At 51.5% G+C, this 27687-nt stretch overlaps 2 protein-coding genes and 1 long non-coding RNA gene across 4 annotated transcripts; 2 read left to right on the forward strand and 1 right to left on the reverse strand.

Moving 5' to 3' along the window:
• Window positions 1-4563: 4563 nt before the first annotated feature.
• On the reverse strand, window positions 4564-11871 carry GAL3ST3 (galactose-3-O-sulfotransferase 3). Its single transcript, XM_087822004.1, has 3 exons — window positions 11850-11871; window positions 8315-8551; window positions 4564-6259 (listed from the first exon to the last, which is right to left on the reverse strand). The coding sequence occupies exons 2-3, from the start codon at window positions 8437-8439 to the stop codon at window positions 5086-5088; spliced, it is 1299 nt and encodes a 432-aa protein (XP_087678130.1). The 5' UTR covers window positions 8440-8551; window positions 11850-11871; the 3' UTR covers window positions 4564-5085.
• Window positions 5717-8214, forward strand: LOC148092110 (uncharacterized). Its single transcript, XR_015715297.1, has 3 exons — window positions 5717-5767; window positions 6588-6887; window positions 7914-8214. It is a non-coding gene; the product is annotated as an uncharacterized LOC148092110 (long non-coding RNA).
• A 2845-nt stretch (window positions 11872-14716) lies between the features above and the next one.
• On the forward strand, window positions 14717-27607 carry SF3B2 (splicing factor 3b subunit 2). Of its 2 annotated transcripts, none has more exons than XM_087822005.1 (22): window positions 14717-14864; window positions 15040-15089; window positions 15392-15469; window positions 15850-16098; window positions 16300-16350; window positions 17301-17415; window positions 17768-17868; window positions 18209-18305; window positions 18506-18597; window positions 18984-19199; window positions 19350-19487; window positions 19644-19724; window positions 20134-20361; window positions 21157-21306; window positions 21959-22048; window positions 22159-22266; window positions 23013-23120; window positions 23401-23543; window positions 23630-23731; window positions 26656-26755; window positions 26857-27042; window positions 27363-27607. In XM_087822005.1, exons 1-22 carry the CDS (start codon window positions 14732-14734, stop codon window positions 27432-27434), a joined length of 2688 nt encoding a protein of 895 aa, XP_087678131.1. In that variant the 5' UTR covers window positions 14717-14731; the 3' UTR covers window positions 27435-27607. The 2 variants fall into 2 exon arrangements, with proteins under 2 accessions (XP_087678131.1, XP_087678132.1); XM_087822006.1 differs by having other exon boundaries at window positions 15043-15089.
• The last annotated feature ends 80 nt before the right edge of the window (window positions 27608-27687 follow it).

The following is a 27687-nucleotide window of genomic DNA, read 5'->3' on the forward strand; positions in this document are numbered from 1 at the left end:
TTCTCTGTGTTGTCAAGACTATCACAGTCTCTCTAGACCTTGCAGTTTGCAGGACAATGGCAGAACCCAGGGGCAAGACAGTAAAGGTGTGCTGTTATCCCTGCCATATAAATGCAAACTGAGTGTAATTTACTATACTCTGGGGAATATAAGAGAAAGCATGAGTTCAACAGCCACACACCAGTTGCTGGGGTTTATATTGATTTTCTCCGATAAAGGTATGAAACCTAGAATTGTGGCTGTAAGGAAAGAGGGGAAGGTAATGTGACAGAGTGAATATATACATAGCCCCAGCCCTCCCCCCACCTTTTATCCACAATGCCCCATTGAAACATGACTTTGCAGAATCTATGTCCCCACTTTTCAAATCTGGACTGGCTTGTGACTTGCTTTGGCCAATCAAAGTGGCAGAAGTGATGGGGTGTCTCTTGAAAGACTGGAGAGAACCTGCCCGTTTTCCCTCGCTCTCTTGGGACACACACTTGGCCAATGAGAACAAGCCCAGGCTTATCTGCTAAAAATAAGAGACCATATTGAGCACAGCCAAGTCATCTTGCTGAGGCTGTCTTAGACTAGCCAGCCCCCAACCACCCTGCCAGCTGATCAAGTACCATGAGTGAGCTCAGCAGAGAGAGATCAATCAAGCTCAGTCCAGATCAGTGGAACCACCAAGATGAACTATAATCTAGTGAGAAACAGTAAGTTTTTTAAAGCCATTATGTTTTGGGGCAGTTTGTTACACAGCCCATAGCTAACTGGTACAGGCAGCATGGGAAAAGGGACATTTGAATTGGGTTTTGAGGGATGGGTAGGAACTCTCCAGGTGGCGCAGAAGAATAAAAGCATTGTGGGCAAAGAATGGAGGTGTGAATGGGCCCGGCACCTTCAGGCAGTGATATGCTGGTGTTTAGCACCCATCTCTCCATGTGTAGTTCTGATGTGTTGGTTGATTTTTTACACACACACACACACACACACACACACACACACACACACATATTTTTTAAAATATGTTTTTGTTGATTTCAGAGAGAGGAAGGAAGAGAGAGAAACATCAATGATGAGAGTCATCGATCGGCGGCTTCTACATGTCCCCTACTAGGGATCAAGCCCAAAACCCAGGTATGTGGCCTGACGGGGGATCAAACCATGGTCTCCTGCATTATAGGTCGATGCCCAACCACTGAGCCACACCAGCCGGGGAATATTTTTGGTTTTGTTAATGAGTAACAAACTTTTCTCATGAAGGGCCAAATGTTTTAGTACTAAATGTTTTCGGCTCTGGGGGCCATACAGTCTCCACAGCAACTGCTCAACTCTGCTATTGTTGTGTAAAATGCCTCAGAACAATAAGCATATGAATGAGTGTGGCTGTGTTCCAATAAATCTTTATTTGCAAAAACAAGTGGAGGGTCAGATTTGGCTTGCAGTTTGTAAATCCCTCGTCTACATGAACAACAAAACAATAAACCAATCTCTGATTTATAGTGTTTGTTGATTTGTACTATAACTACTCCCACCGTGGCTGATTTCATGCTACCAATGGAAGGTCACTGAACAGTGGATGAAATGTGCCTAAGTAGCACACAATTCTATAGGATTTCTACCAGACACATACAATAGTTACAGATACCCTTAAGAGCATAAGTAATTGTAAAATCACTCAGCCTGTGTGGCTCAGTGGTTGAGCATCAACCTATGGTCCAGGAGACTGTGGTTCAATTCTGGGTAAGGGCACATGCCGGGGGTGCAGGCTCCATCCCCAGCAGGGGGCGTGCAGAAGGCAGCCGATCAATGACTCATCACTGATGTTTCTCTCTTTCCCTCTCCCTTCTTCTGTGAAATCAATAAAAATGTTAAAAAAAAAACAATAGTAAAATCTAGTGAACTAATTAGAAAGTTAATGAATTGTACTTACTACCTTTGCTATTAATATAATTAATTTAATGGCAAGTATATAAGTTAATTTAATAATGTAACTTTTAATTTTTCATATAATTTGTGTTCAACAATGAGCTGGTAAAATTCAGCTTTCAAGAGAATGGTGCATAGTACAGTGTGGCTGGAACCGATGGGGGCTGGGGGACAATGGAAGGTATAGCTGAAAGGTTTCTGGGGGGTCAGGCTAGACTGGGCCCTGTGGGCCTGGTAAGGGAGAGTGGTGTTTCAAACAGAGGAGTGATAGGCTCAGATGGCTTCAAGGTCACTTTGTACATGGAGAGGAGATTGCATTTGCTGCAGGAGCCTGAGTCAGGTAGGTCAGTTAGGGGGCTGTTGATGTAACCAGTAGAGAAACTCTGATGATTTGACTAAGGCAAATGTTGTGGGGAGAGGTAGTAGATGCCAGTTATTCAGGAGTCAGAATGTACAGGATATGGCGACAGGTAGGTGGTGCCAGGGAAAGGGTGAAGGAGACATTGAAGAGACACCAAGAATTGTGGCTTGAGTATCTGTTTGAATGGGGGTGCCAGTCCCTGAAACTGAGAGCCCTTGACCAGCTGGTTTGGGCAGAAGATGAGATGTTTGGTTTTGAACTTAGTACATTTGATGAGTCTGGGGAACACCAGGGAGGGAGCTCTGGGCTGGAGACACAGTTGGGATAGAGGACTCAGGATCTTGCCTCTGTGGCTCCAGTTCATGGGAGTGTCCTCACTCCTGTCTCTGGCCTACTCTAGGCCACCTCTGGAAGCCACATCTCCTCTCTGGGACTCAGTCTTCCCACTTGTAATGGGGTATTAGGCTCTGACTCCTGTGTCCTGACAGTCTTGTGAAAACCTCATGAGATTGGGGTGGGGGTGGAGGAGGCTGTTCCTGTCCTGTCCTTTGCCTACTGGAGCATGCCAGGGAACTCTTGGGGAAGAGATGGCTGGCTGCCTGGGGTCCTCGGTTTCCCGCAATCCTACTGGTTTACAGGAGCTAATCTCAAGTCTGATTGAGAGAGGGGCTGCCACGCTCACCTCCCCCCCATCGCATCCCTTTTCCCCTCCATCCCCATGTCTGGACAGCCAGCCCCTTCTCCTCCAGTGCTCCCGCCCCCTAGTCCCCTTTCCACTCCACTAGTACCTCCTGGGAAGCTGCCCAATTGTGTTGGCAGATCACCAGCTTGCTCTCTCCATGCCCTGCCTTCCTTACCTCTGCCCTTCCTCCCGCTCTCAGGGGGCTTATCTAAGAAGGCTTTTTAATAATGAGGCCACAGGGGTTGCTGGGTGTGTGAGTCGGTGCAACAATGTATTCCAGTGCTGGAAACCGGGGCTTGGGAGCCCAAGCACTCTGGTTTCTGTCCTAGCTCAGCTTCTCCCAGCTGGGTGAGCCTGGGCATGTCACCTTTTTTGTATTTCAGTTTCCCTTTCTGTGGAAGAGGCACAAGAATAACACCCATCTCACCAGGTTGCTGTAAAAATCAAGTAAATTATAATACATAAAGCACAGAGAAAAGCGCACAGCACGTAGCAAGCACTCAATGAATATTAACTAGTTTCATCGCTCTCATTAATGTGCCTTCTCCCAGCAGCATTTACTTTATTAAAGGCCTTTCTCCTGTGGACTCGGCCCTGGGCATGTCATACAACCTGTTGGCCAACCACTGCAATCTCCATTGCCCAACAGGTCAGTGACTGTCTCTGTGAAAAATAAAGAGGAGCTGCTAGCAGTATCTTGGTTTCTTCGCTTGACATTCGTTTGGGGGAAGGCCCTGGGTATCCATCCGCCTAGCCCTGGACATGTGAATCTTATTCAGATGGCCCTGTGGTAGCACTTAGGAGCACAGGCTCTGAAGTTACACTCTCGGATCAAATTCTAGTGGCTACCTTCTAGCTGCGTGACCCTGAGTGTCACATAGCTTCTCTAAGTCTCAGTTCCCTCACCCAGAAAATGGTACCTATCTCTTAATACATATAAATCCCTTAACCAGTGGCTGGCACATAGCAGCCCACGTTAGCTATGTGCACTAGTCCAGATATGTCAATGTAGCTGTACAATGTAAAGAAAAAAAGGAAGTAACAGAAAAAAATTCCTGATTCTCTGCTAGTTTTAAGAAAGGTTTCATTTGAAGGTGCTGGATGCCTTGCTGTGCTAAAGGACATTAGTGGCAGGGAATGATCCTCATTGTGGGAAGGAAGGACAGTGAGTCAAAAAAGGGAGGTAAAATTCTGAGTTCAGCACCTCCTTACCTGGAATGACCCTCCTGACCTCAGCTCTGCCGGAGGAGCTGCTGCTCTGTTCCAACCCCCTGCAGTCCTTCCTTTCTGTTTTCCTCTGCTCCAGTTTCAATGTCTCCCATGAGCTCCATGAGGAGAAAGGCTCTAGCTGCCATGTTCACCTGTGTCCCCGTTACAGAGATGATGCTCAATAAATGTTGCTGAAATGAATAAAAATGATTTAGATTTTCTCAAAGGAAATGAGTGGGGCTGAGGTGGCTCAGTCAGTCAAGAGCGAGCAGCTGGAAAGAGCAGTGGAGGAACTTGATTGAGGCTGGGTCCTGATCCTCCCGGTGACCACAGCTATTCTTGGGCATCTCCCTCATCAAAGGTGGGGAATCTGGCTTTCAATGACTGACATATAATCTGCACATTTTAAAGATATTTTATTAAAAAAAGAAAAACCAAACAAATTAAAAGCCCAACCCAAGAACTCTTGGTTCTGGGAGTCTGGGAGCAGCTTAGGTCTGTGGTGAGGGTGGAACCTGGAAGACAGATGGTGTGGGGACCTCTGACCCCCGTGAGGAAGAGCAAGAGCTCTGGGAGGCTGGCAGGCAGAACTCTCTGCGGCCTGGCCTCATCCGCTTGGAAAAGACGGGTGGAGGGTTCAAACCCCAGAAAAAGGCAGGAGAGTCCTGGATAGGCCTCAAACCTCCAGTAAAAGTCACAACCCAGTTACGAAGGGGGAGGGGATGGCCCGGGGCTCGATCGGGCCTATCAGCACCCTCCTGGAAGGCGGGGCTCAACCCAACCAAGGTAGGCGGGCTCAGATAGGGTGATGCACCCCCAAGTACGGCGTGGGGCTTAAGTCCCTTGGAAGTAGGGGTCTTGATGAGGCAGGGCCTGGAGGTAGCCCCAAGGGCTGACGCCCAGGCCAGACTCCCGGAGCTCAGTAGCCCTGGGGTCCACGGGGCAGTGCCCGGATGGGCCGAGGCGGCGGGGGGTTGTCCAGGACCGGTTCGGGCCGGGCCCGCACACCGATCCGGCGCTTCTGCTTGCGCAGCAGGTAGTTGGAGTACTGTACCTCGGGCATGGCCAGCTTGAGGCAGGCCTCAGTGGCCGGGCCGGCGTCCCCGCTGGGCAGGTCGTAGCCCATGATGTCCACCTTGCGGCTGGGCTGCCACGGCTGCAGCTGCTTGGTGCGGATCTGCGCCGCGGGCCGCAGCACTGGCTCGTCGCCGAAGCAGCGGCGCAGCAGGCGCTCGCGGGCCTCGCGCAGCTCCCGCGCCTCGCGCTCCACGCACGCGCGGCCGGCCCGCGCCACGCGGCGCCAGAAGGTGGCGTTGAAGTGGTCGTAGAGGCCGGCGTCGAGCGCGTTCCAGGCGCGCGCGGCCCGCGCCAGCGCCGCGGGGATGGTGGCCAGGCGCGAGCTGGCGGCGCGCGCGTTCAGCTTGGCGTAGAGCACGTCGTCCAGGTCCCAGGCCAGCAGGCGCCGCAGCAGCACGAGCGACTCGTCGAAGTACTCGGCGATCATGACGAGCGAGAAGACCTCCTCCACCTGGCGGATGAGGCCCGCCAGGTAGGCGCCGTCGCGGCGCGGGCTGCGCTCGTTGTCGCCGCCCAGGTCGTAGGTGAGCGTGTTGTGCGCGAACATGGCGAAGTGCTCGCCCGCGCGGTAGTAGGCCTCGGGAGCGCGCAGGAAGGCCTCGAGCGACGCGTTGGGCACGCGCCGGAAGGCCGGGCAGTACTGGTTGTAGTAGCTGAAGAGGGACTCGAACATGGCCGCGGGCTCGCGCAGGATGGTGACGTAGACGGTGCCCGGCGGCATGAGGCGCTCCAGCTCCGCGCGGTCGAAGCGCAGGTGGCTGGCCAGCACGTGCGGCGGCCGCGTGGCCGGGTGCACGAAGTGCGCCGAGAAGTTGCGCGGGTAGCAGAACTGGTGCTCGCAGCTCGGGTGCGGCAGGGCCACCGTCAGGTTGTGGCGCTCGGCGAAGCGGAACAGGATGTTCTGCACCGTCGTGCTCGCGGTCTTATGCGTCTTCAGGAAGGCCACGGTCATGTGCTTGGGGCGCGGCGGCGAGTCCTGCAGCGGCGGGCAGCTCAGAGGGAACAGCTTGGGGTACCTGCAGGGTCCAGGGAGGGGTGCAGGGAGGAGGGTGTGAGAGGGTGTGACCCCAGCCCCTTCCCAAGGATGGTGGGTGGGCTACAGAGAGGCCCATTTTGGGCTTTACCCACGGAGCAGTAGAAGGGTGTGGCAGGTGGCCTCTAAGATGACCCGCGTGATCCCTGCTGGCCTCCTGGTATTCATGCTCTTGTGTATTTCTTTCCCCTTGAGAATGGGCGGGACTTATTGATGCCTCAGTCTAAGGCACAGAATAGGGCAGAAATGATGTCACTTGTGACATTATATTATGTAAAGGCTATGGCTTCTATCTCGGTGTCTTTCTCTAGGACAACTCATGCAGGGGGAAGAAGCTGCCATCCTGTGAGCCACCCTGTGGGGAGGCACTACATGGCAACAGTTCCCAAGGAAATGGGCCTTCAGTCCATCGCCCGGCTTGAGGAACTGAAGTCTGCGGACAACCACATGAGTGAGCTTGGAAAGGGAGCCCTTCCAATCAGACCTTCGGACAAGACTGCAACCCCATTCGAGACCTCGAGCCAGAGGTACCCAGCTAAGCCCCACCTGTATTGCAGACCCACAGAAGTGAGATGATAAATGTTTGATGTGCCCAGCTGCTAAGCTTTGAGGTAATTTGGTTTCACAGAAACATAACTAATAGAGGGGCAATGGCCTTTGGACATCACTGAGAAGTTCCTCTCTACAGATGTAGAAACTGAGCACCAGGAGAAAAATAATTTACATGAGTCTGGCAACCCAGATAAAGTCATCAAACCCTCTTCCTTTCATTTTCATTTTTTACCTTTTCACTGGCTCCTCACCTTGTGGGTAAGTGGCATGGGCTTTGAGGCAGCCCACTTGTCATGATTCTGCTAAGACCTCTGGAGCTTCATTCATTCAGCCAATTTTTTTAAAAGATCAGTTTATTGATTTTTAGAGAGAGTGGAAGGGAGAAGAGAAACATTGATGTGAGAGCACAACATAGATTGGCTGCCTCCTGCGCGCCCCCTACTGGGAATGGAGCCTCAAACCTGGTCATTTGCCCTGACTGGGAATTGAACCAACACCTTCTCCGTGTATGGGATGGCACCCAACAGGGCCACACTGGCCAGGGCTCAGCCAATATTTTTTGAGCATCTCTTATGTGCCAGGCACTGTTCTAGGCTCAAGAAATATGATAGTATAAAAAACAGGTAACAATCCTAGTCTTCATGAAGCTTTGATTTCTATGTCCTTGCTTCTGAATCAGGGTGTTTGGGAGTACAGATGACCTGTAAGATCTTTTTAGACTTTGAGTCACTCTCCTGTTTCTTTTCCACCATCCTAATCATAATGTAACAAGGGCAACTCTAAGCAGCTCTGAGAACACCATTGAGACTTCCTATCTGTGGATGATTTGGATTCAGGACAATGTCTACGAAGATGCCCTTTTAAAGACCAGCAAATCACCTCGCAATGGGGATTGGGCCCACTCACACCATTCTCCTGGGCAGACCATGTAGGAAATGGGGAAGTTGAGGCCCTGAGGGGTTCAGGGATTTGTTGGGTTCACACGTGAGCCAGGAGTTAGGGTCAGGGCTCCTATTAGTCGTCACATGGTATCCTGTGTCAGGGTGACTAGCTGGGTCACACATACCATCATTTCTATTTTACAGATGAGGAAACGGGCTCAGAGGAGTGAGAGGACTTGCCCAGCACAACAGAAGTGGTGAATTGTTTGCAGTCCTCTGATGACATTTGAAGGCTTGGGCTGGATTAGAGTCCCAGCTTAGTCACTGACTAACTCTATGGCTTTGAGCAAATCACTCCAATTTCAATGAAGATCAGTCCCTGCCCCGGGAAGTTGTGTGGATCTGAAGAGATGTATGGAAAACACTTTCAGGATAGAGGGAAGGAACAAAGTCCAGCAGAAGACAGACTCTTCTGGCAGGTCCAAGGAATGGGAAGCAGCACTCCCAGTCCTGGTGCCAACCAGGTGGTTGGCAGCCTGAGACGGCAACTCCCCTGGGCCCCGCCCCTCACCCAGGCCCCCCCCCCCCAGGCCCCAGCCCCTTACCAGCTGAGCTGTGCACCCTGGTGGATGAGGAGGCTGAGGGTACTGCATCCTAGCACCAACAGCAGGATTTTCCTGCGGCTCATCATCTTGGTGGCCTGCTGTAGGCGCTGGAGAATGGGTGGCATGATGGGGTCCCTGCCCCTGGACTGGCCAGGGTCTCACTATCCAGGACACCCGCTGCTGGCACTCATGGGGGCTCCTGGGGCTCTGGTAGCAGGGCCAGTGTTCCTGAGAGGCCTGGCAGGAGAAGGAGGCAAACAGGTTTGTAGCGGGCAGAGGAGATGGGCTCTGAGCCCCAGCAGACTGCTGCAAGGGAGAGCTCCCAAGAGTGGGGTGAGCAGAGAGGCCAGGGAAGATCAGATTCCTACCTCCCGTCACCCAGACCCTATCTCCACACTGCTCCAGATAACTAAGTCTTGGGTGGAATTACAGGCTCTGGGGTGTGGCCAGCCCTTCAGGCTATAGCCACTCCCTTCCTTAAGCCCCGTATCTGCTTCTCTACCTGCCCCTAATTCGTCTTTGTCCCACAGCTGTTTGTATCTGTCTCCCCAGTAGACTTGCCTTAGCACCAAGGGTTGGCTCAGAGCACAGAAGTCTCAACTCCAGGTTTCCCCTCCTCTAGGACTCCTTACCTGATGGCTTCAGCCAAGGGTTGGTTTTGATGCCCCAGAAACTGAGCCCCTCAGAAACGCTGACCAAGCCTTCACCTTCTCAAGTGTCTGACATAGGGAGAGGGTCAATACTGGAGGCTTACTATTTGTACTATACTATTGTATATTTAATCCTGTTTAATCACCTCAACCCTAACAGGTATTAGTCCCACTTTACAGACAAGGAAACAGGCTCTAAAATATGATGCCCCTTGTCTGGGTCACACAGCTGGTCTTAGCAGAATCTGGGGTCAGTAGCTCTTTCTGGCTCCGGAGCCTATCCCCTTAGACAGGCATGCTGCTTCCGCAGAGAACTGATTTTCCCAGCCTGCCCTGGACTCTGGCACTTCTGCACGCTTCTGAGCCCTGAGCCCTCCTACCTGGGCTCCTGCTCTGTGGGCCCAAGACCAATAAATCTATGAGGGAGAGAAAGGAAGGACTTGAAATCCTGGAACTCTATCTGGATTCCATCACCAGACACCTGAAACCCTGGCCACCCCATCAGCTTACTCTACAGGGAGAGACAGGTGCCTGGCCAAGGCTGGGATGGCAGCCTGGGAGTGGGGCAGGGGTGTGGGGAATGCAGAGGGGTTCCTGCTTGTTGCCCTGTTGAGAGTCTCCTGGAGAAGGTGGGCCTGCATCCTAGGTGAATGACAGCTGTAAGAAGCAGAAGGCCTGGTGTCCAGTCAGTCACCTGTCCCCACACATGAAGTTCTTGGCTCAAGGGCAGAGCAGCCCTTGGCAACTCCAGTGGAAAGTCAGCTTCAGTAGCAATGCCTGCCCTCTTGCTACTGTGGGGTCTCTACCCCAGGGGCCTCAGTCTCCAGGTTCTGGTTCAGCTTCTGCTTCATATACCCCCCTCTCCAAAAGGGAGGGGGAACCTGGAACCTTGTGGGCATGTGCACATGTGGGATACCTGGGTCCCAGGCAGGGTGAAGTAATATGAAAACTCTTGACCATCACCTTCCCTGGGGACCCTGGGCTTGGCTTCCAATTCTTCCTCTTCCCCCCACCCCAATGAATCCTGGATTACACTTAAACCTGTTTGGGTGGAAAGATGTTCTGGTTATGCCTTTCCTTCCTCTCCAGGCCCCTCCACCAGCTTACAGACAGACTTAATCTGCCTGGAGTGAAGGGTCCAACCACAGAGGACAACCAAGGACAGCAGAGAAAGTCCAATACCTCCCCTCCCCCCACCCCAGGCAGAGGAGGGCTGGCTCTGCCTGTGTGGCCAGTCTTCAGGAGGAAGTCAGCTAGTGGCTCTCTTGGGATGCAGGCCTTTTTCCCTTTGTCATTTATCCTACCTAAAGGACTTGGTGGCCAGACAGGAGTTTCCCAAAAGGGCAAAGTGGGGGGCCAACCTATCCCATCTTTGTTAAACTAGCTGGAACCACCTTATTTTTCAGAGGACTCTGGATGGACCAAAGATGCCAAGCCTGGAGGGAGCTACAGTGGAATTTTCCCTGGGAGATGCTTCAACCGGGCTACACAGAGAAGGACAATGGGCTGCTTGGTGGCCCCCTCCATCCCATTCCCCTTAGCCCCAGGGAGCCAGCCAGCCAGACCCCAGTGTGAGGCTCACTTGGGACAGGGCATCTTTAGCACAAGAATTCCCCAGGCACCAGTTTCTGCTTGGTCCCCATCAATAACAGGATACTCTTCGCCTTCAGATACAGCCTGGTCCATTTCTGAGCAGCCTTGGCTGTTCAAAAGTTCTTCCTGGGATAGCTAGGATCCTCAGCTTGGCCCCTTCCGCCCTGCATGGTAACTAGCACTGCCCTCCTGTACCACACAGACCATTTTTCTCCATGACAGACCTTTAGGTGTTTGAAATCAGTAACCCTGTCTCCTGTGGGTGGGCACTCGGCCAGGATAAATGCTCCAGGTCCCAAAAGAGTGTTGCTCGGACATCGGAGGCAGCCTCCTTTTCCTTGGCAAGTTCACTTCTTGGTGACTCTTTTGGAGATGGAGCCAGGGTACTGGCCCCCAGGAGGGGCTGAGTTTGTCTCTGGTGTCCAGGCTGGTGTGGGTGGATTTGCTGGGGCCAGGCCCCTCATATGCTTCAAACTATTTCCCAGCTTCCCCTGTGTGTTCTCCATGGAGAGTTTCCCTCAGCTATCCCAGACAGGTCAGTGTGCCCAGCCTCATCAGAATAGTGCTAATTATAGTCAGGACAATCTACCTCAGGCTGCTGCCCAGTTTAGCAAATTGCTTTCCCTTCTCCAGGGAACCAAAGAAGAAATGGAATAGCTAGCCAGAGCTCTGCAAACTGGCCTGGACGCCCACCCACTCGCAAATGAGCCCGCTTCTCTCCCCTCCAAGCTCTAGGGCTAACACTGGTGCATTTAGAAGGGGAGGGTGCCCGGGCCTGGACACCCGACCTGACGACCTGACCCCTGGCTGACCGGGAGGCTCCATCCTTCCTTGAGGGTGGCACAGTCCAGTGAACAGGGGAACTGCCCAGGGCCCTAGAGGGGAAGAGGCCAGAGGCTGAGGAGGCTGCAAATTAGTGTCCCAGGAGATCAAGTATCGTCCACCTCCCTCCGGCAGTCCCTTTTCCGCAGCCTGCACCGGGTCCCTTCAGCCCCCCTTCCCTACCACCCACCCCAACGCCATCCCTGCCTCTGAATTCCCCTCCCCGCCTCTCTCCATCGTTCCCGGCTCCCCCCTCCTCCCCCAGGGGTCTGTCACCGGGATCTGCTTGCCACAGGGGACAGGCCAGATTCGCCCCCTCACCCGGTGCTCTCCCGCTCCCCAGGAGGCAGGGCGCCCCCTCTGCGCTCTCCGGGCCCCGGGCCCCCCGGACGTCCTCCCTCCCAGCCTTCGCCCGGTGCTGGACTGGTCCCCCCGCCTCCCATCCCCAGGTTGGCTGCTGCAGTACTCACGCGCGAGCCCTGCCGCGGGCCCGGGGGCGGGTGGTCGCCGCTCCCTCCCGACCCTTCTCCTGGAGTCCTCCCCGGGTCCGAGGGCGCCGGGGCCCTGCGCACCCCGTGCCCGCCGCTCGCCTCGGCGCCTTGATGGGATCAGGTGGCGGCGGCCGCTGGGTTTCTCCGCTCTCGGCTCTGCCCGCTGCCCGCCCCCCATCACATACTGGAGGCGGGGCGGGGGCGGGGGCCCAGCGGCGGCGCAGGGGAGGGGGAGAGGGAGGGGAGGGGGAGAGGGAGGGGAGGGGAGGGGAGGGGGCAGCCCTGCCTCCGAGGCTGCCAGATGAACATTCTCTGGGTGGCATCCTCGGATGCGGGCCCCCCCCGGGCAGCCTTGCCGAGTCCGGACACCAGTGTGGCCAGCTCCTTGCCCGCAAGGTATCTGGATACTGTGGCTTTGCTGGATATTCCTGGGCCCCACTGGTCGTCCTTGGGCTGGTGGGTCCTGGGGGAGTTAGAGACAGGTACATTTACAAGCACCCACATGCTCCCTCCCTCCTCTCAGTCTCTTCTTTCCACCGCCAGTGAGAGCACAGCTCCAGCCCTGGGTCTGGCCCCATCTGCCCTCACACTCCTGGGCAATCCTTCCCCTTCAGCCCCTGAAGCAGCCCCTTGCTGCTAACCCATTCCCTCTGTCCACCAGGACCCCAGACCCACTCACTCCTGACCAGAGCCTTTGTGGGCCTGGGGCCCCTGCCCAGGCATTTTGCGTGGGCCTAGTTGCTTCCAGCTGTCTGATGGGGAGCTGTTCTGAGACTGCGGAGATGATATATGTAAAGGCTCTGTGTGAGCTCCTATGTGTGGGAGGTCTTGAGTTTTCTACTGTCGCCTTAGTTCTTAGTTCCTGCCACCTGGGAGCTGAGTAGCAGCACCTCCCAAAGTCACACCAGACACCGAAAGCCCCACATTTAGCTCTATGGCTCTCATGGAGCCCTGCTTTCTCCTGCCCTCTTGGCCTGGTGTGGCAGGGATCCTGGAGCTGAGGCAGCCACCCAAAGCCAGGACTGGAAGGGACTAGACTCTATTCTACACCCACAGAGGTAGGTATTGTGTGAGGGTCCTTGTTCAGGAGGAGAAGGGAATGGGGACACTCAGAGTCAGGAGAACTGCTTTCCCAGATTGGCTCCTCAGCCTTTCCCTCTGAACAATGGGGGTCCTACCCTGCTTGGGTCCCAGGGCTGTTAGGATAAAATGGGGCCCCACTTGGGCTGTCACCACCTTGGACCCATAGGCCCTTAGTTTATCCTGCCTCAGAGACCCCCATTCTCTTCCCCAGCACACACACGTGCCTTGGAGCCTCTGGCCTCAGATGACCTGCCATTGGCTCTCCAGTTACTGGGAGCAGCAAGACACTTCCTTTGTGTCAGGAATGGTTCTGCTTGAGTGGGCTGACAAGCTGGAGGGGAGAGCAGCACTGTTCTGTCCTTTCTGGGTTTGGCTTTTCCTCTGGGAGTGTCAGAAGACTGGGATGGTGGCAGTGATAGAAGTGGGAAGGGCCAAGGTTTGGGCAGGAGTGAAGAGAATTTCCTAGCCAGTCCTTTTTCCTGGCCCAGTCCTCTTCTCTGTCTCTCATAAACCTCACACCTTCCCTTCCCTGGACCTGGCACCCCATTCTTTTTTCACTGCTCCCAGCTATTTGTTGGAGGCAGCTGGTGAAATGGAGCATGCTAGAGATCTGACGGGTGTGGGAGAGTGGGGGAAATGGGACCCCTTCACTTGAGTTTCCTGGCTGTCCCAGCCCGCCGGGGCATGGGCAAATACACACACACACAGCGAGCCTGTCAGTGCAGAGCTAGACTAGCAGAGGGACCTCAGAGCTGGTGGCAGAGGTGGGGAGAGACACTGAATTGACTGGCCAGGACGGGGAGAGGTGGAAGCCGGGCAGGTAAGGGGTACCTGCCCATTTCTCCCTCAGGCGCACAGGCCGCTGGTGCGGGTAGGGGGCCAGGAGGCAGGGTTGGCCCCCGAGGAGCCTGGTGGGGATGAAGGAAGAAAAGGAGCTGAGTTTATTTTGGAGACTAAAAAAGATGCAAATCTTGTCGTTGGAAAGACCGCTCCATTTGCCCGCCCCCAGCAATCATTTATGGAGCGTCTCTTGAACGCCAGGCCCCTGCTCAGGTTTTGGGGGATTAGAGGTGGGAAGAAGGGACAAGAAAGACTTCAGAACAAATGGTGGACGTTTTAACGTGTTATATCGAAGGAAAGGAAAATGGGAGACATCTTAGCGGAGACGACATTCGAGCCGGCCTGGAGGGTGGAAAAAGGGGCTTTAAGCGTGGCTCTTCCCCAGGTCGGCAGCTGGAGCTCAGCCCGGGCCGGGCGGCTCCTCTCCCGGCTCCGATCCCCTTTCAGCGCATTCATCCACACCTGGGCCGGGGGCGGGCGGGCGGGCGGGCGGGCAGACGCGGCTTATCACAGGCATCGGCTGCAACTTTCTGCCTTTGGCGCCCGCGACGCGCGGCCGCTGGGGAATGAGTCCTTCGGGACTCCCTGGGAACGTAAGCGTCCGGGCCTCTCACGCTCGGTCAGGGAGTCGGAAGCCTGGCGTGCCGCGCGCGGGCCCGTCAGACGCTGAAAGCACGCCCTCCGGAGGGACCCACTTGCCCCGCAGCCCGGTCCCCAGCGCTCTCGGTGCAGTGGCCGGTCACCGTACTACAACTCCCAGAAGGCTGCGCGACGTGGCCTCCCAGGGACCATTGGAGAGCGACAGGGGGTGGGTCTCTACCGAAAAACCTTCCAACCCTGGAGGGGACGTGGCTGACCGCGCTGCCGGAAGTTCCGGGAAGTGGGCCCCGGCTCTGGCGCGAGCTTCCGGATTGGTCGCGCGCCTCGCTGCTGCTAAGATGGCGGCCGAGCATCCCGAGGCTGCCAAAGGAGAGTTGCAGCTGCCGCCGCCGCCACCTCTTGGGCACTATGGCGCCTGGGCTACCCAGGAGCTTCAGGCAAAACTGGCAGAGATTGGAGCTCCGATCCAAGGTGAGGAGCACTGGAGGTCAAGAGCCAGCAGCGCAGGTTTGCGGGCAAGCGGAGCCCGGTTACCCGGGAGACCCTGGGGCGGTGGCGGGCCGCTGGGGCCTGACCTGGGCCTACGGGCGCGACCTGGACCCGCTGGCTTGGTCTGCCGTACTCATTGGTCCTGTGCTTTGTTCAGCAGGGAGTCGTGAGGAGCTGGTGGAACGGCTGCAGAGCTACACCCGCCAGGTAAGAGTTGGCGGCGGGATGTCGGGATAGGCCGAGCATCTGGAGGAAGCCTTCATGACCTCTCAACTCGGTCTTCATTCTTTGTGTTCCTCCACACAGCTAGCGGGGGCTTTCCCTTTTTGCGTGTTATTGACTTTATCTACTTAGTTGCAACCGTTTCTATACACATATTGGCACTCCCCAGTGCCCAGCCTGAGCTCCGCAGACAGGCACTGGGTAAATTTTGTTGCATGAGTGGGAGCGAACGTCGTTTAGTGGAACTGCTGCTCTTGGACTGACCTAGAGTCCTTTCTGTTTTGCAGACTGGTATCGTACTGAATCGGCCGGTTCTGAGGGGTGACGATGGCGACAAAGCAGCTCCTCCTCCCATGTCAGCACAGGTAAAGAGGCTGTTCCACTTTATAAGTTCCTTTTTGCTTAGGGTATCCCCTTCTAAGATGTAGCAGACACGGGATGCAACTAGCAGATTGGGCAGGGAGGTACTGCAATGACAGAATTAGGAGCTCTTCAATTCTCCCCTGGTCCTGATCCTTGCCCCCTTCCTGTGTTCATGATGTTTTTCTGGGGAGAAAATCGATAGCTTTCCTTAGTTGGTGTCCCAAAGTTAACATCTTCTCTTAGTATTGCTAGAGTATTGTTTTACTATAAGAACTATGTGTCATTTGACTTTGAATCCCAGCACCTGCCAGATAGTAGATCCCCAGCAAATGTCTCCAGTAGATAAATGCTTCCTAGATGATGATCATATATTTTTCCACAGCTCTCTGGGATTCCCATGCCACCGCCACCCATGGGCCTCCCCCCTCTACAGCCTCCCCCACCCCCACCCCCACCTCCACCAGGCCTTGGCCTTGGCTTTCCTATGGCAGTTGGACCCCGCCCACCAAACTTGGGGCCCCCTCCTCCTCTCCGAGTGGGCGAGCCTGTGGCGTTGTCAGAGGAGGAGCGGCTGAAGCTGGCACAGCAGCAGGCGGCGTTGTTGATGCAGCAAGAGGAGCGCGCCAAGCAGGTAGGGCAGCTGGCAGCCTGGGCCTTGAAGGGGGAGTAGAGCTTCAGAGAGAGCTGGATTCTGGGGCCAAGCCTTCTGGGAAGGTCTGGACCAAAGACTAGAACTTAGGCCCTAGGCTGGAAGAGGACCCCAGGAAGCAGAGTAATGGCAGACTAGCCTGTGGGGTATTGGTGCTGGTATGAGCTTCTTTTCTTTTTTTAGCAGGGAGATCATTCACTGAAGGAACATGAGCTCTTGGAGCAACAGAAGCGGGTAATGCCCCTCATTTTAACCTTTGACCCCATGGTACACTTCCTTGGCGGTCACTTCTAGTTATTAGTGTCTAAAACAAGATGTGCCATTCAGGATTACCTCATCCTCAACTAAGTTTCAGTGTCCCCCAAATAATTTCATCTTTCTTGTAGCTGAAGAGTTGGTAAACTGTGGGCTGCAGCCTGCTTTTTTGGTATGGTTTGCAAGCTAAAAACGTTTTTTATCTTTTAAAAGTATTGTTAAAAAATAAAAAACGAAAATCCAAGAGTATACAAAAGAGCCCATACAATGGCCCATAAAGCCTAAAATATTTACTGTCTGGCCCATTAAGGAAAACATTTGCTGACCCCTTCTAGTCTTACATGATGTCATTTTAGGTACCTTGAAGAGGACTCTAGGCTAATTTAGTCATTTATATGGATTTGGACTGAATGTGATGGCTGTAAGTTAGGGAATGATACGTAAGACATTTGGCCCCACAGGTGCATTATGTCAGTTACCTAATGATTCACTCAGCAGTATTAGAAAATAGGTATTAACAGCACCAGATACGGAAATATTTATGAAATACTGTCTTTGCCCAGATTGTGCTAGATCTTGAAGGGTAGATATAAGGGAAGAATTCACTGTTTCTTAGAAAAGACTCTTTTGGGAAGAAAATTCTTGTTAAAAGTAGAAGTCAGTGTTTAAGCTAAATAGTAACCCATCCCTTTGCTAGGAACCCAGGCTTTTTCTTGGTATTATTTCCAGGGGGTTTCTTTCATGGTGAAAGGGGCTCCTCCATTTGGATCAGTATCCTGGAAGTGTGGGGGCTGTGGGGATGTCAGAACTCCAGTGGAACCAGCTTGTTCTCCTTGGGCCTATTACCTGGCTGAAAGAATGCATTTGCCAGGGGCTGCCTGCCCAGTGGATTTCCAAGCTGTGTCTCCACTTCCACTGCCCTCTTGTAGGCCGCTGTGTTACTGGAGCAAGAACGGCAGCAGGAGATCGCCAAGATGGGCACTCCAGTCCCTCGGCCCCCACAAGACATGGGCCAAATTGTTCGCACTCCTCTGGGTCCTCGAGGTAAGACCTTGGAAATGGCAGGGAAGGTGATGAGAATTTTATTTACTTAAGTACATATCATATTTAAAAAGTATAGGTATCAAAAGTCTGCAGTTCAGTGACTTTTCATAAACTGAACACACCCATATAGCCAGCACCTGGACCAAGAACCAAAACATTACCAGTACCCCAAAAGCCCTCCTGGCTCCCTTCCAGCTACCTCCTCCCCCTAAGGGTAACCATTACCCTGACTTTTAGCAAGGAAGGTAATTTTTAAAATGTTTTGTCTCTCTCTCTCTTTCTCTCTCTCTCTGTTTTGGTTTGGTTTGGTTGTTGTTTCTTTTGACATTGCATTTTTGGGTCTCTTTCTTAGTTGCTGCTCCGGTGGGCCCCACTCCCACTGTTTTGCCCATGGGGGCCCCTGTTCCCCGGCCTCGTGGTCCCCCACCACCCCCTGGAGATGAGAACAGAGAGGTGAGATTGGTGATATTTTCCTAGGGAAAGGAGAGTGGTTTAGAACGGAACTGTGTATGGATTTTTAGAGAAGGATTTTGAGAGAAGATGGGAGGACTTCTAGGGGTGGGTGTGAAGGGGCATAGGTAGTTCAGACATACTTAGGCAGGGCAGGAAGAGATTTCTGGAGCAGGGTTCTGTGTTTCAGTCTGAGAGATGCTGAGGCACGGTTGAATCCAGTTGGTGTTATCCACTCTTGCTGTTTACATCATGTGGCCAGCAGCCTTTCCAGTATAAGAGGTAGAAATTGTTGGTGAAGGGGCACTGAGATTACCCCCTCTGCCTGGGTTGTCTCTGGCAGATGGATGACCCCTCGGTGGGCCCCAAGATCCCCCAGGCTTTGGAAAAGATCCTGCAGCTGAAGGAGAGCCGCCAGGAAGAGATGAACTCTCAGCAGGGTGAGTGCACTGGCATGTCCTGAGCGCTGCAAGGGCAGAACCTGCAGAGGCTGAGACTGAGGCCAAGTCTGTGTTCCTCCCTCCCTTTCCCGAGGAGGGTTTGAGAGAGAAACTGGCTATTGGTAAAGAGGGGTTACAGTGAGCAAGTTGCAGGGCAGTGGCCCTGAGAGGATACTGATGGCCACCTTCCTCCCTTACAGAGGAAGAGGAAATGGAAACAGACACACGCTCATCCCTGGGCCAGTCAGCATCAGAGACTGAGGAGGACGCAGTGTCCATATCCAAAAAAGAGGTATGGGTGGAGCTGGGTCTGGAAGGAATGGCAGGAGCCGGGTTTGGGGTGCTAAAACAACTCCCAGTCTAAGTGTTCAGTAAGCAGTAGGTATTGTTTGTGCCAGTTTCCGTCCCCAGCATCGTGTAAACACTTTTTATTTGATTTCCATAAATCCTTTGACTTCTGAGGACAATGCATGTCTATATTTTAAAGCTAAAAAAACTGAGTTTCTGAGAAGTATAGTAATTTACCTAGAGACACACAACTTGAGAGGAGCAGAACTTTGGAGCCTGACTTCAAAGCCTCTGTTCTCAGCCTCCTGGGGAAATTGGGGGAGATTAGAGGTTGGGGGCAGGCATGGTGCTTGGATTCTCTGACCCAGTTGGTTTTACTTGTTTTGGCAGAAAAACCGGAAGCGTCGGAACCGAAAGAAGAAGAAAAAGCCCCAGCGGGTTCGGGGGGTGTCATCTGAGAGTGCTGGGGAAAAAGAGAAAGAGCCCGCCCGGTCCCGGGGCTCTGAGTCCCCAGCCGCTGATGTTGAAATTGAATATGTGACTGAAGAACCTGAAATTTACGAGCCCAACTTCATCTTCTTCAAGAGGATTTTTGAGGCTTTCAAGGTACAAGGAGCAGCCCTCTCAAGGGGCAGAGTTGAGCAGGGAAGAATGGCACAGATGGGAAGGGTGGGGTAAGGAGGACATCTCCCAGGGCCAGGCTCAGGCACTGGGGAGGGTCTGGGGCTGGGGCTCCCACATCGTCTGCCTCCTCAGCTCACCGATGATGTGAAGAAGGAGAAGGAGAAGGAGCCTGAGAAACTGGACAAGCTGGAGAACTCCACAGCCCCCAAGAAGAAGGGCTTTGAGGAGGAGCACAAGGACAGTGACGACGACAGCAGCGACGATGAGCTGGTGAGGCCTGCACCCTCCTGGTAGGGGGACGGACTCCAATGAGGGGCTGTGGTGAACTCGCAGAGGGAAACCCCTTTGGTGGCTGAAGGTCTGGGGTAAGCTGGGCAGTCTCGCTGGCACCGGAGTACTGCTCAAAAGAGAGTTGTTCTGTTCTAGGAAAAGAAGCCAGAAGCCCCCAAGCTGTCCAAGAAGAAGCTGCGCCGAATGAATCGCTTCACTGTGGCTGAACTTAAGCAGGTAAGACCGAGCTGACTCAGCAGGCCCTGGAGCCTCTACATCCCCACGGGGGCTTTTGCTTGGGGGAGGAGAGCTTTGAAGGAGGCCTGGGTGACTTGGGTATGGGTCCTTCGAGAAAGAAAGAAAAAGCTGTAGACCTGAGACGTTGGGGCTTTCTTTTTCTTTCTTTTTTAAAAATATCTTTATTGATTTCAGAGAGAGGAAGGGAGAGAGATAGAAACATTAGTGATGAAAGAGTCATCATTGATTGGCTGCCTCCTGCAGTCCCCCTCCTGGGGATGGAGCCTGCAACCTGGGCATGTGCCCTGACCGGGAGTCAAACCTTGATCTCTTGGATCGTAGGTTGATTCTCAACCACCGAACCATGAGGGCCATTGGAGCTTTCTTGAGGTGTGTTGTTGTTTTTCAGCTCGTGGCTCGGCCTGACGTTGTGGAGATGCATGATGTGACAGCACAGGACCCCAAGCTCTTGGTTCACCTCAAGGCCACTCGGAATTCCGTGCCTGTGCCACGCCACTGGTGTTTTAAGCGCAAGTATCTGCAGGGCAAACGAGGCATTGAGAAGCCCCCCTTTGAGCTGCCGGACTTTATCAAACGCACAGGCATCCAGGAGATGCGTGAGGCCCTGCAGGAGAAGGTAAGGGCCTGGCTATGGGGCTCAGATCTGTCCTGCGGGAGCCACGTCCTTAATAGCAGCTTGCTTCAGCACTGGGATGTGGTTCCCAAAACCCACCTTCTTGTTAATTTTCTGATTATCCGTTCTCCAGTTTAGAAGTCAGCACTGTATTACATAGACCCATAGCAGGAAGGGCAGTCCCCCATCTCCGTGGTCAGAGCTAGTTCTCCTGCCCTACCCTGAGACTTCTGGTTCTGAGTGGCTCCATTTCCCCCCTTGTCCCCTCGTCCCCTCTGCCTGCACTTGGCCAGCTATCTTTGATCTGCACACAATGCCTCCTTTCTCTGCAGGTTGCTTTTTGATTTTGTCTAGTTCTCTGTCTTCAGTGTGAGCCTGATACACTTTGTGGTTAAAAATTTGTGGTGGTTGTGTGACTTCTTAAATTTAAAGTTTTTAATTAAATACATTGAATAGGCAATAGCTTTATGTCCTGTAAAAATTCAGGAGGTAAAAAAGTACCAGGTGAAAATTCCACCTCCCAGTTAGACTCTAGTCCGCCAGTTTTCTCCAGAGGCAACTCATGAGATCAGTCTTTGGATGAGATGGCTTTAAAAAATGCTTATTGACAGGATAACTTCATATAATACATATACATTGTTCAACATAGATTTTGTAATTTGTGGGTTTTGAGCAGGAAGGATTTTGGTGCTTTTCTCAGAGAGATAAATGAGGCATCATGTTATCTTTTGGGAGTGTAGAGCCAGATGTATTGAGTTGAACTAAGTCCCTTTTACGGCATCTTGCCACTCTCCACAGGAGGAACAGAAGACTATGAAGTCGAAGATGCGAGAGAAGGTTCGGCCCAAGATGGGGAAGATCGACATCGACTACCAGAAACTGCATGACGCCTTCTTCAAGTGGCAGACCAAGCCAAAGCTGACCATCCACGGGGACCTGTACTATGAGGTTCAGGAGGTTTGGGAGAGGGGACCGGGGAGGCAAGGGCTAGGCCTTTGGTCATGGCTCTGTAACTCTTGTTCAGAAGGGCTTCTGAAGCCCCTCCCCTCAGCCTCAGAGTTGTCTGTTGACCCTCCTTGAACTGGATGGAGTTTGAAATCTTCAAACGAGGTGGCTTTTGGAGAGGGGCACCATATCTTTGAAGTGACATTTGTTTATGGTGGTGGTTTAGGGACAGGGGCAGATGCTTTTAGGAAACATTTAATGCTGGGGGTGGGAGAAAACTTTTTTTCCTGATCCTTAAAATATTAATGACTCTGATATCCTGGAATTTTTGAGATGGATCTTGGCAGTCATCTGGTGGAATGCCCTCATTTTAAAGATGAGAAAGCAGTTCCGGAATTTGCCCATGTTCTCACAGTGGGTTAAAGACAGGACTGTGGGAGTCTTGCTTTGCCCCCTCCTTCCTGGCCTTTATTCTTTAACCAGTCTAGCTGGGAAAGAAGCGATGAGAATCAGAGTGGGAACTGGGCAGCCCTCACTTGGGTTGTGTATCTGATGTGGATTAGGACTTCTCATCTTTGTTTTCACGTCCTCTAGCCATTGAGCTCCCGGTGTGTGTCTGGAGTTCACAATACAGCATGCTCTGTTTTTTCCTCAGGGGAAGGAGTTTGAGACACGACTGAAGGAGAAGAAGCCAGGAGATCTGTCTGATGAGCTAAGGATTTCCTTGGGGATGCCAGTAGGACCAGTGAGTGCCAGTTACCTGACGGGAAGCAGAGAAGAGGGTGGGAATTGGAGTGGAAGGGAGATTAAAGGATAGGGCTGGGCAGGTGGCATTTTGTTCTCTTTTTCCTACAGAATGCCCACAAAGTCCCTCCCCCGTGGCTGATTGCCATGCAGCGATATGGACCACCCCCATCGTACCCGAACTTGAAAATCCCTGGCCTGAATTCACCCATCCCTGAGGTGAGTGCTATCCTTTCTTTCATTCTTAGCTGCTTCTTGCTGTTAACTAGAGGAGGATTTTTTTCTCTCATTCTACCATGTGTATTTCTTTTTTTTTTTAAGAAAAAAAGTAATGGGTTTTGTTTTTTAAAAAACCTGATATGCTTATACTAAATAATCAGAATTGAGAAGTACAAAGATGAAAACAAATCACCCCCAATTTCACCACTCAGAAATACCTGGACTTAACATTCGGTGAATGTGTTTCCAGATATCTCTCTGGTTTACATAGGGATGGACACGTAGAAATAATTTTATGTCAGGAGTGGCATTAAATTTATTCTTATTTTTAAATAAAAAGCATTAAATTAAAAAATTAGCAGACAACAAAGTCATTGAAGTGAAAAAGAAATAATTGTTAAGCTTCAGAATTTCTTAAGAAATAGATTCTAAAAGCTTTCCAAAAGTTAGGGAAAAATCAGTAAGAGGTAGAAGTCATGTTTTTAAAGGACATGTTTCAGTTTCAGACAGTATGGATTCTGAGTGCTGAGGTTATTCACACTTTGACTCTCATCTCCCCATTCTATTGCCTCCAGAGTTTTGTTGCTGCTTACTTTTGCTTTTATAACATTTAATTCTTCTCTGAAATCATAATTTCCAGAGTTCCCAAGTGTTAGTTCTATACTTTGGAGTGTGACTTTTCCTAGGGCTTCAGTGTTTCTGTAGGAGCTTAGGTGTGGAATTGACTTGCGTTTCCTCTCTTGCAGAGCTGTTCCTTTGGGTACCATGCTGGTGGCTGGGGCAAACCCCCAGTAGATGAGACTGGGAAGCCACTCTATGGGGACGTGTTTGGAACCAATGCGGCTGAATTTCAGGTATGGCCGTGGCTGTCAACATTGGTCTTAATTAAGGTCGTGAAGTTTCGAGATGGCTGGCTTATAGCTTCACTATCATTGAGCTGGGTGTTGTGAGTTTGCAGTCTGAAGAAGGGCACTTGTGTTTTTCCGAGCGGCGATGCAGATACAAGCCCCCACTAGAATGTGAGCTCTCTGGGCGGAGGTTATGTTCATTCTGCCAGTGTCAGTTTCCCTCTCCAACAGCGTCATACATAATAGGTAGTAACCAGCCGTTGAATGAATGACTGATCTCTTTTAGACCAAGACTGAGGAAGAAGAGATTGATCGCACCCCTTGGGGGGAGCTGGAGCCGTCTGACGAAGAGTCTTCGGAAGAGGAGGAGGAGGAAGAAAGCGATGAAGACAAGCCAGACGAAACAGGCTTCATCACCCCCGCAGATAGGTGGGGAGGCAGGGCCTGCCTCTGAGCTGGGCTGTGTGTCTTCCGGGACTGTCTCTTTACTCCACGGCGTGTTCCTCTCTTCACAGCGGCCTCATCACTCCTGGAGGATTCTCGTCGGTGCCGGCTGGAATGGAGACCCCCGAACTCATTGAGCTGAGGAAGAAGAAGATTGAGGAGGCGATGGATGGGTGAGGGAACCAGGCAGGGCTGAGAGGGGAAGACCTTCTCTCCCCTTTAGCTTTTAGGTTGACTGCCTGACATTTGTCATCAACACCCCCGCGCCCCCCCCATACACACACACACAGAGTTATTGAACACCAGCTCTGTGCCAGGCACCGCTCTAGGCATGGGGACTCAGCAGTGAAAAGGTCATGCAAGATAAAGTCCAGAGAACAAGGTAATTTCCGATAGGACAGCGGATAGACGGTGAAGGAGAGGACTGGGTAACGGGATGTGGAGGGGTTGGGTGGTGCAAGGCCTTTGGGAAGGCCTTAGGAGGAGGGGGAGGAGGTGTGAGCTGAGAGCCGAGTGTTAGCAAAGAGCCAGCACGGGATTATCGGGGGCAGAAGGACCTGAGTGCAAACAGCGTGAAGGCCCTGGGCCGGCACAGGTTGCATAGTCGTGCATTTTGAAGCTCTGTTATTAGGCATATAAATGTGTGGGATTGTTAGGCCTTCTTGAAGAATTGACCCCTTTTTCATGAAATGGTCTCTTTTTTCTGTTCCTTGTTCCTTTTTTCCTACTTTTGGGATTAATTGAACATTTTTTATGATTCCATTTCATCTCCTTGTTTGACTTGGTAACTGTAAGTCTTTGTTTTATTATTTTAGTGGTTGCTTTAGGGTTTAGAATATCTGTTTTTGTCACGGTCTACCTTCAAGTGATGTTATACCACTTCCAGATGGTATTCGGAACCTTACAGAAGTGCGCTTGCATTTCCCCCGCCCCCGACTTTTGCACTGTCGTACATTTTACTTTTACATGTTAGAAACCTACGCTATGTGGTTATTAGTTTTGTTTCAATGGTCAGTTATCTTTTAGAGCGATTTGAATGATGAGGATCACATATTACCCTAGGTCATTACTATTTTCAGTGCTCTTTCCTTTCTTTGTGTGTGTCTAGGTTAATGTCTGCTGTCCCTTCCCTTCTGCTTGCAAGTCTTCCTTCGGCATTTCTTGCAGGTCTGCTGGTCATGAATTCTTTTTAGCTCTTGCAGTCTAAAAGTGTTTTTGTTTGGCCTTCCTTTTTGAAAGGTTTTAGTCAGGTACAGGATTCTAGAATGACTGTTTTTTCTTTCAAGTACTTTAAAGATGCGTCTTTTATTGTTTATGATGAGAAATCATCTTTTGTTCCTCTGCATGTGTTTCTATGACTGCTTTGAAGATTTTCTTGCTGTTTTGAACAACCTGATTATGCTGTGCAGTGTAGGGCAGTGTATTGTGTGGTTTACTTGTTGTTTCTTTGCTTGGAGTTTGTTAAGCATCTTGAATATGGATTTATCATTTTTATTAATTTTGGAAAAATTTTGGTCATTATTTCTCCAAATATTTTTTTTGTTCTCTCCCTTGGAAACTCCAAAATGTATCTTTTAAGGTTGTCCCACTGCTTATTGATGCTCTGTTCATTATTATTATTATTTAGTATTTTTTACTGATTTCAGGTAGAGGAAGGGAGAGGGAGAGAGATAGAAACATCAGTGAGAGTCATTGATTGGCTGCCTCTTGCACACCCCCTACTGGGGATCAGGCCCACAACCCAGGCATGTGCCGCAACCGGGAATCAAACTGGAGACCTCTCGGTGCATGGGCTGACGCTCAACCACTGAGCCACTCTGGCCGGGCGTGCTGTTCATTTTTAAAAATATCTCTTTTCTCTTTGTACTTCATTTTAGAAAATTTCTGTTCCTATGTTTTCTAATACTTTTTCTGCAGTTTCTAATCTGATTGTAATCACATCCAGTGTAGATTTTATCTCTAGCTGTGTGATTTGGATCTTTTTATATCTCCTGTGTCTCTTATTTACCTTTTGAACATGTGGAATGCAGTTATTATACTTTAATGTGCTTGCTTTCTAATGCCAACATCTGTGCCAGTTTTAGGTTGATTTAAATTGATTATTTTCCTCATTAAGGGTTGTATTTACCTGCTTCTTTGCATGCCTGTTAGTTTTTGATTGGATGCTATACTTTGTGGAATGTACCTTGTTAGGTATGGGATACATTTGTATTCCTGTAAATCTTCTTTAGCTTTGTTCAGGGATACAGTTAAGGTACTTTGAAACAGTTTGATTCTTTCAGGTCTTGCTTGTCAGATTTATTAGGCAGGACTGAAGCATTGCACAGTTCTCTCCACTACTGAGGCACAAGATGCTCTGGATACTTTACCCAGTGCCTCTTTAATCAGGAGGTTTTCCAGTCTGCCTAGTGGGACTAGGCACTATTTCCAGTCCTCAGTAAGTGGCAGGTACTGTTACCACTGATTCTTTCAGGTGGTTCTCTCCCTGGCCTGGGTGGTTTCCTCACATGCAGTACTCACCTGAGTACTTGAGGGGGACCCTCTGCAGGTCTCTTGAGTTCTCTAGTCTCTGGGCTGCTTTCTCTTCTCCAGTATGATGTACTATGATCTTTAGCTGCCTTGGTCTCCTTGTACTTTCAGCTTCATCCCTTCAACTCATGGAGTCCTGGCTTCTACATGGGTTACTCCTTGTTTTGTGGTCTGCAGACTCTGCATGCAGTAGGCTAGGCAATTGAAGGACTCACCTCATTTGTTACCTGTCTCTCTGGAATCAATGTCTTTTCATTGTCCCATGTCCAGTGAGTTTAAAACCACTATTATACTGCTTTCGGATAGTATTAAGTACCCTAAACTTGGTTCAGGAGATCCCTTAACTCAGTCGCTGTACTTTTTCCAGACTTCCGTGTTTCCTGGAATTAGCACCAACTTAGTTCTATCCTTTCATGGTTTCCATGACCTAGAGAGGCAGCTTGGGCATCATCTTCCCCCTGGGTGTCTTGGAATCTCTCCAGGGTGCTGGGTGGAGGTGCTGTCGGTGTTCCTTCAGGAGACCCGTTCATCTCTTCCATTTGGGGCTTGACCTGTTTGTTCTTTGCAGAAGTGAGACACCTCAGCTGTTCACTGTGTTGCCAGAGAAGAGAACAGCCACTGTTGGGGGAGCCATAATGGGATCGACCCACATCTATGACATGTCCACAGTGAGTACTTGGGGGACACTACTTTTGGGGGCTGGACAAGAGGTAGAAGTTAGGGCTTCTGAGCCTCTCTAGAGATGACAAGGCTCTGATCCGTTTTCTAGGTTATGAGCAGGAAGGGCCCGGCCCCTGAGCTGCAAGGTGTGGAAGTGGCCCTGGCACCTGAAGAGTTGGAGCTGGACCCCATGGCCATGACCCAGAAGTATGAGGAGCATGTACGGGAGCAGCAGGCACAAGTGGAGAAGGAAGACTTTAGTGACATGGTGGCTGAGCATGCTGCCAAACAGAAGGTAGGAGTTCATCCCAGAACCAGGGGCTGGGGCATGGGACTCCTTTTTCAGCGGAGTGGTGTCCTCTGGTGGTGAGAGTGAGGGAGGACTCAGTGCCTGCTGCCCCGAGCTTCCTGGGTGCTGGAAACCTTCAAAATGGTGGGCTGCCCTCCAGGATGATGAAACAGGCAGAGGGAGGGGAAGGAACGCGTCCAACGCTGAGAATCCAGTTTCAGTGCTGTTCCACAGGCGTATGTGTCTGTGTCAGGCTGTCCACCTTTGTTTGGGGGATCAGCAGGTTGTTGAACTTGTTGTAACCTGTTTCTCTTTCTTTCCTTTAGCAAAAGAAACGGAAAGCTCAGCCCCAGGACAGCCGTGGGGGCAGCAAGAAATACAAGGAGTTCAAATTTTAGGTCCCCTTCACACACCCAGCCTTCCTTTAGGCCCTCCGCTTGGATGCCTGGGCTTCACACATGGGTCCCCAAGAGCCAGCTCTCCCACATTCCCAAGGGCTTGTCATTTCATGTTCTTATTTTAGACCTGTTTTGTAAATAAAGCTGTTTCCCAAGGAAAGAGATGAATATGTAACGCTCCTGAGCTTCTTTTATCTCCTTTTAGTCCCCTCCTGCAAAAGGACTAAAGCAGCCTTTTTCTACACCTTCAGGG

The sequence above is a fragment of the Miniopterus natalensis genome, chromosome 11 (genome assembly GCF_054644295.1).
Source record: "Miniopterus natalensis isolate mMinNat1 chromosome 11, mMinNat1.hap1, whole genome shotgun sequence".
Taxonomy (NCBI): domain Eukaryota; kingdom Metazoa; phylum Chordata; class Mammalia; order Chiroptera; family Miniopteridae; genus Miniopterus; species Miniopterus natalensis.

Excerpts from the sequence above, each read along its gene's own strand:
- GAL3ST3 (XM_087822004.1), bottom strand. The coding sequence starts at position 8,439 with ATGCCACCCATTCTCCAGCGCCTACAGCAGGCCACCAAGATGATGAGC. Across the intron at positions 6,260-8,314 it reads CAGGGTGCACAGCTCAGCTG|GTACCCCAAGCTGTTCCCTC; the intron begins GTAAGGGGCTGG and ends TGGACCCTGCAG.
- SF3B2 (XM_087822005.1), top strand. The coding sequence starts at position 14,732 with ATGGCGGCCGAGCATCCCGAGGCTGCCAAAGGAGAGTTGCAGCTGCCG. Across the intron at positions 19,488-19,643 it reads ACAGCAGCGACGATGAGCTG|GAAAAGAAGCCAGAAGCCCC; the intron begins GTGAGGCCTGCA and ends GTTCTGTTCTAG. Across the intron at positions 22,049-22,158 it reads TGGGGATGCCAGTAGGACCA|AATGCCCACAAAGTCCCTCC; the intron begins GTGAGTGCCAGT and ends TTTTTCCTACAG.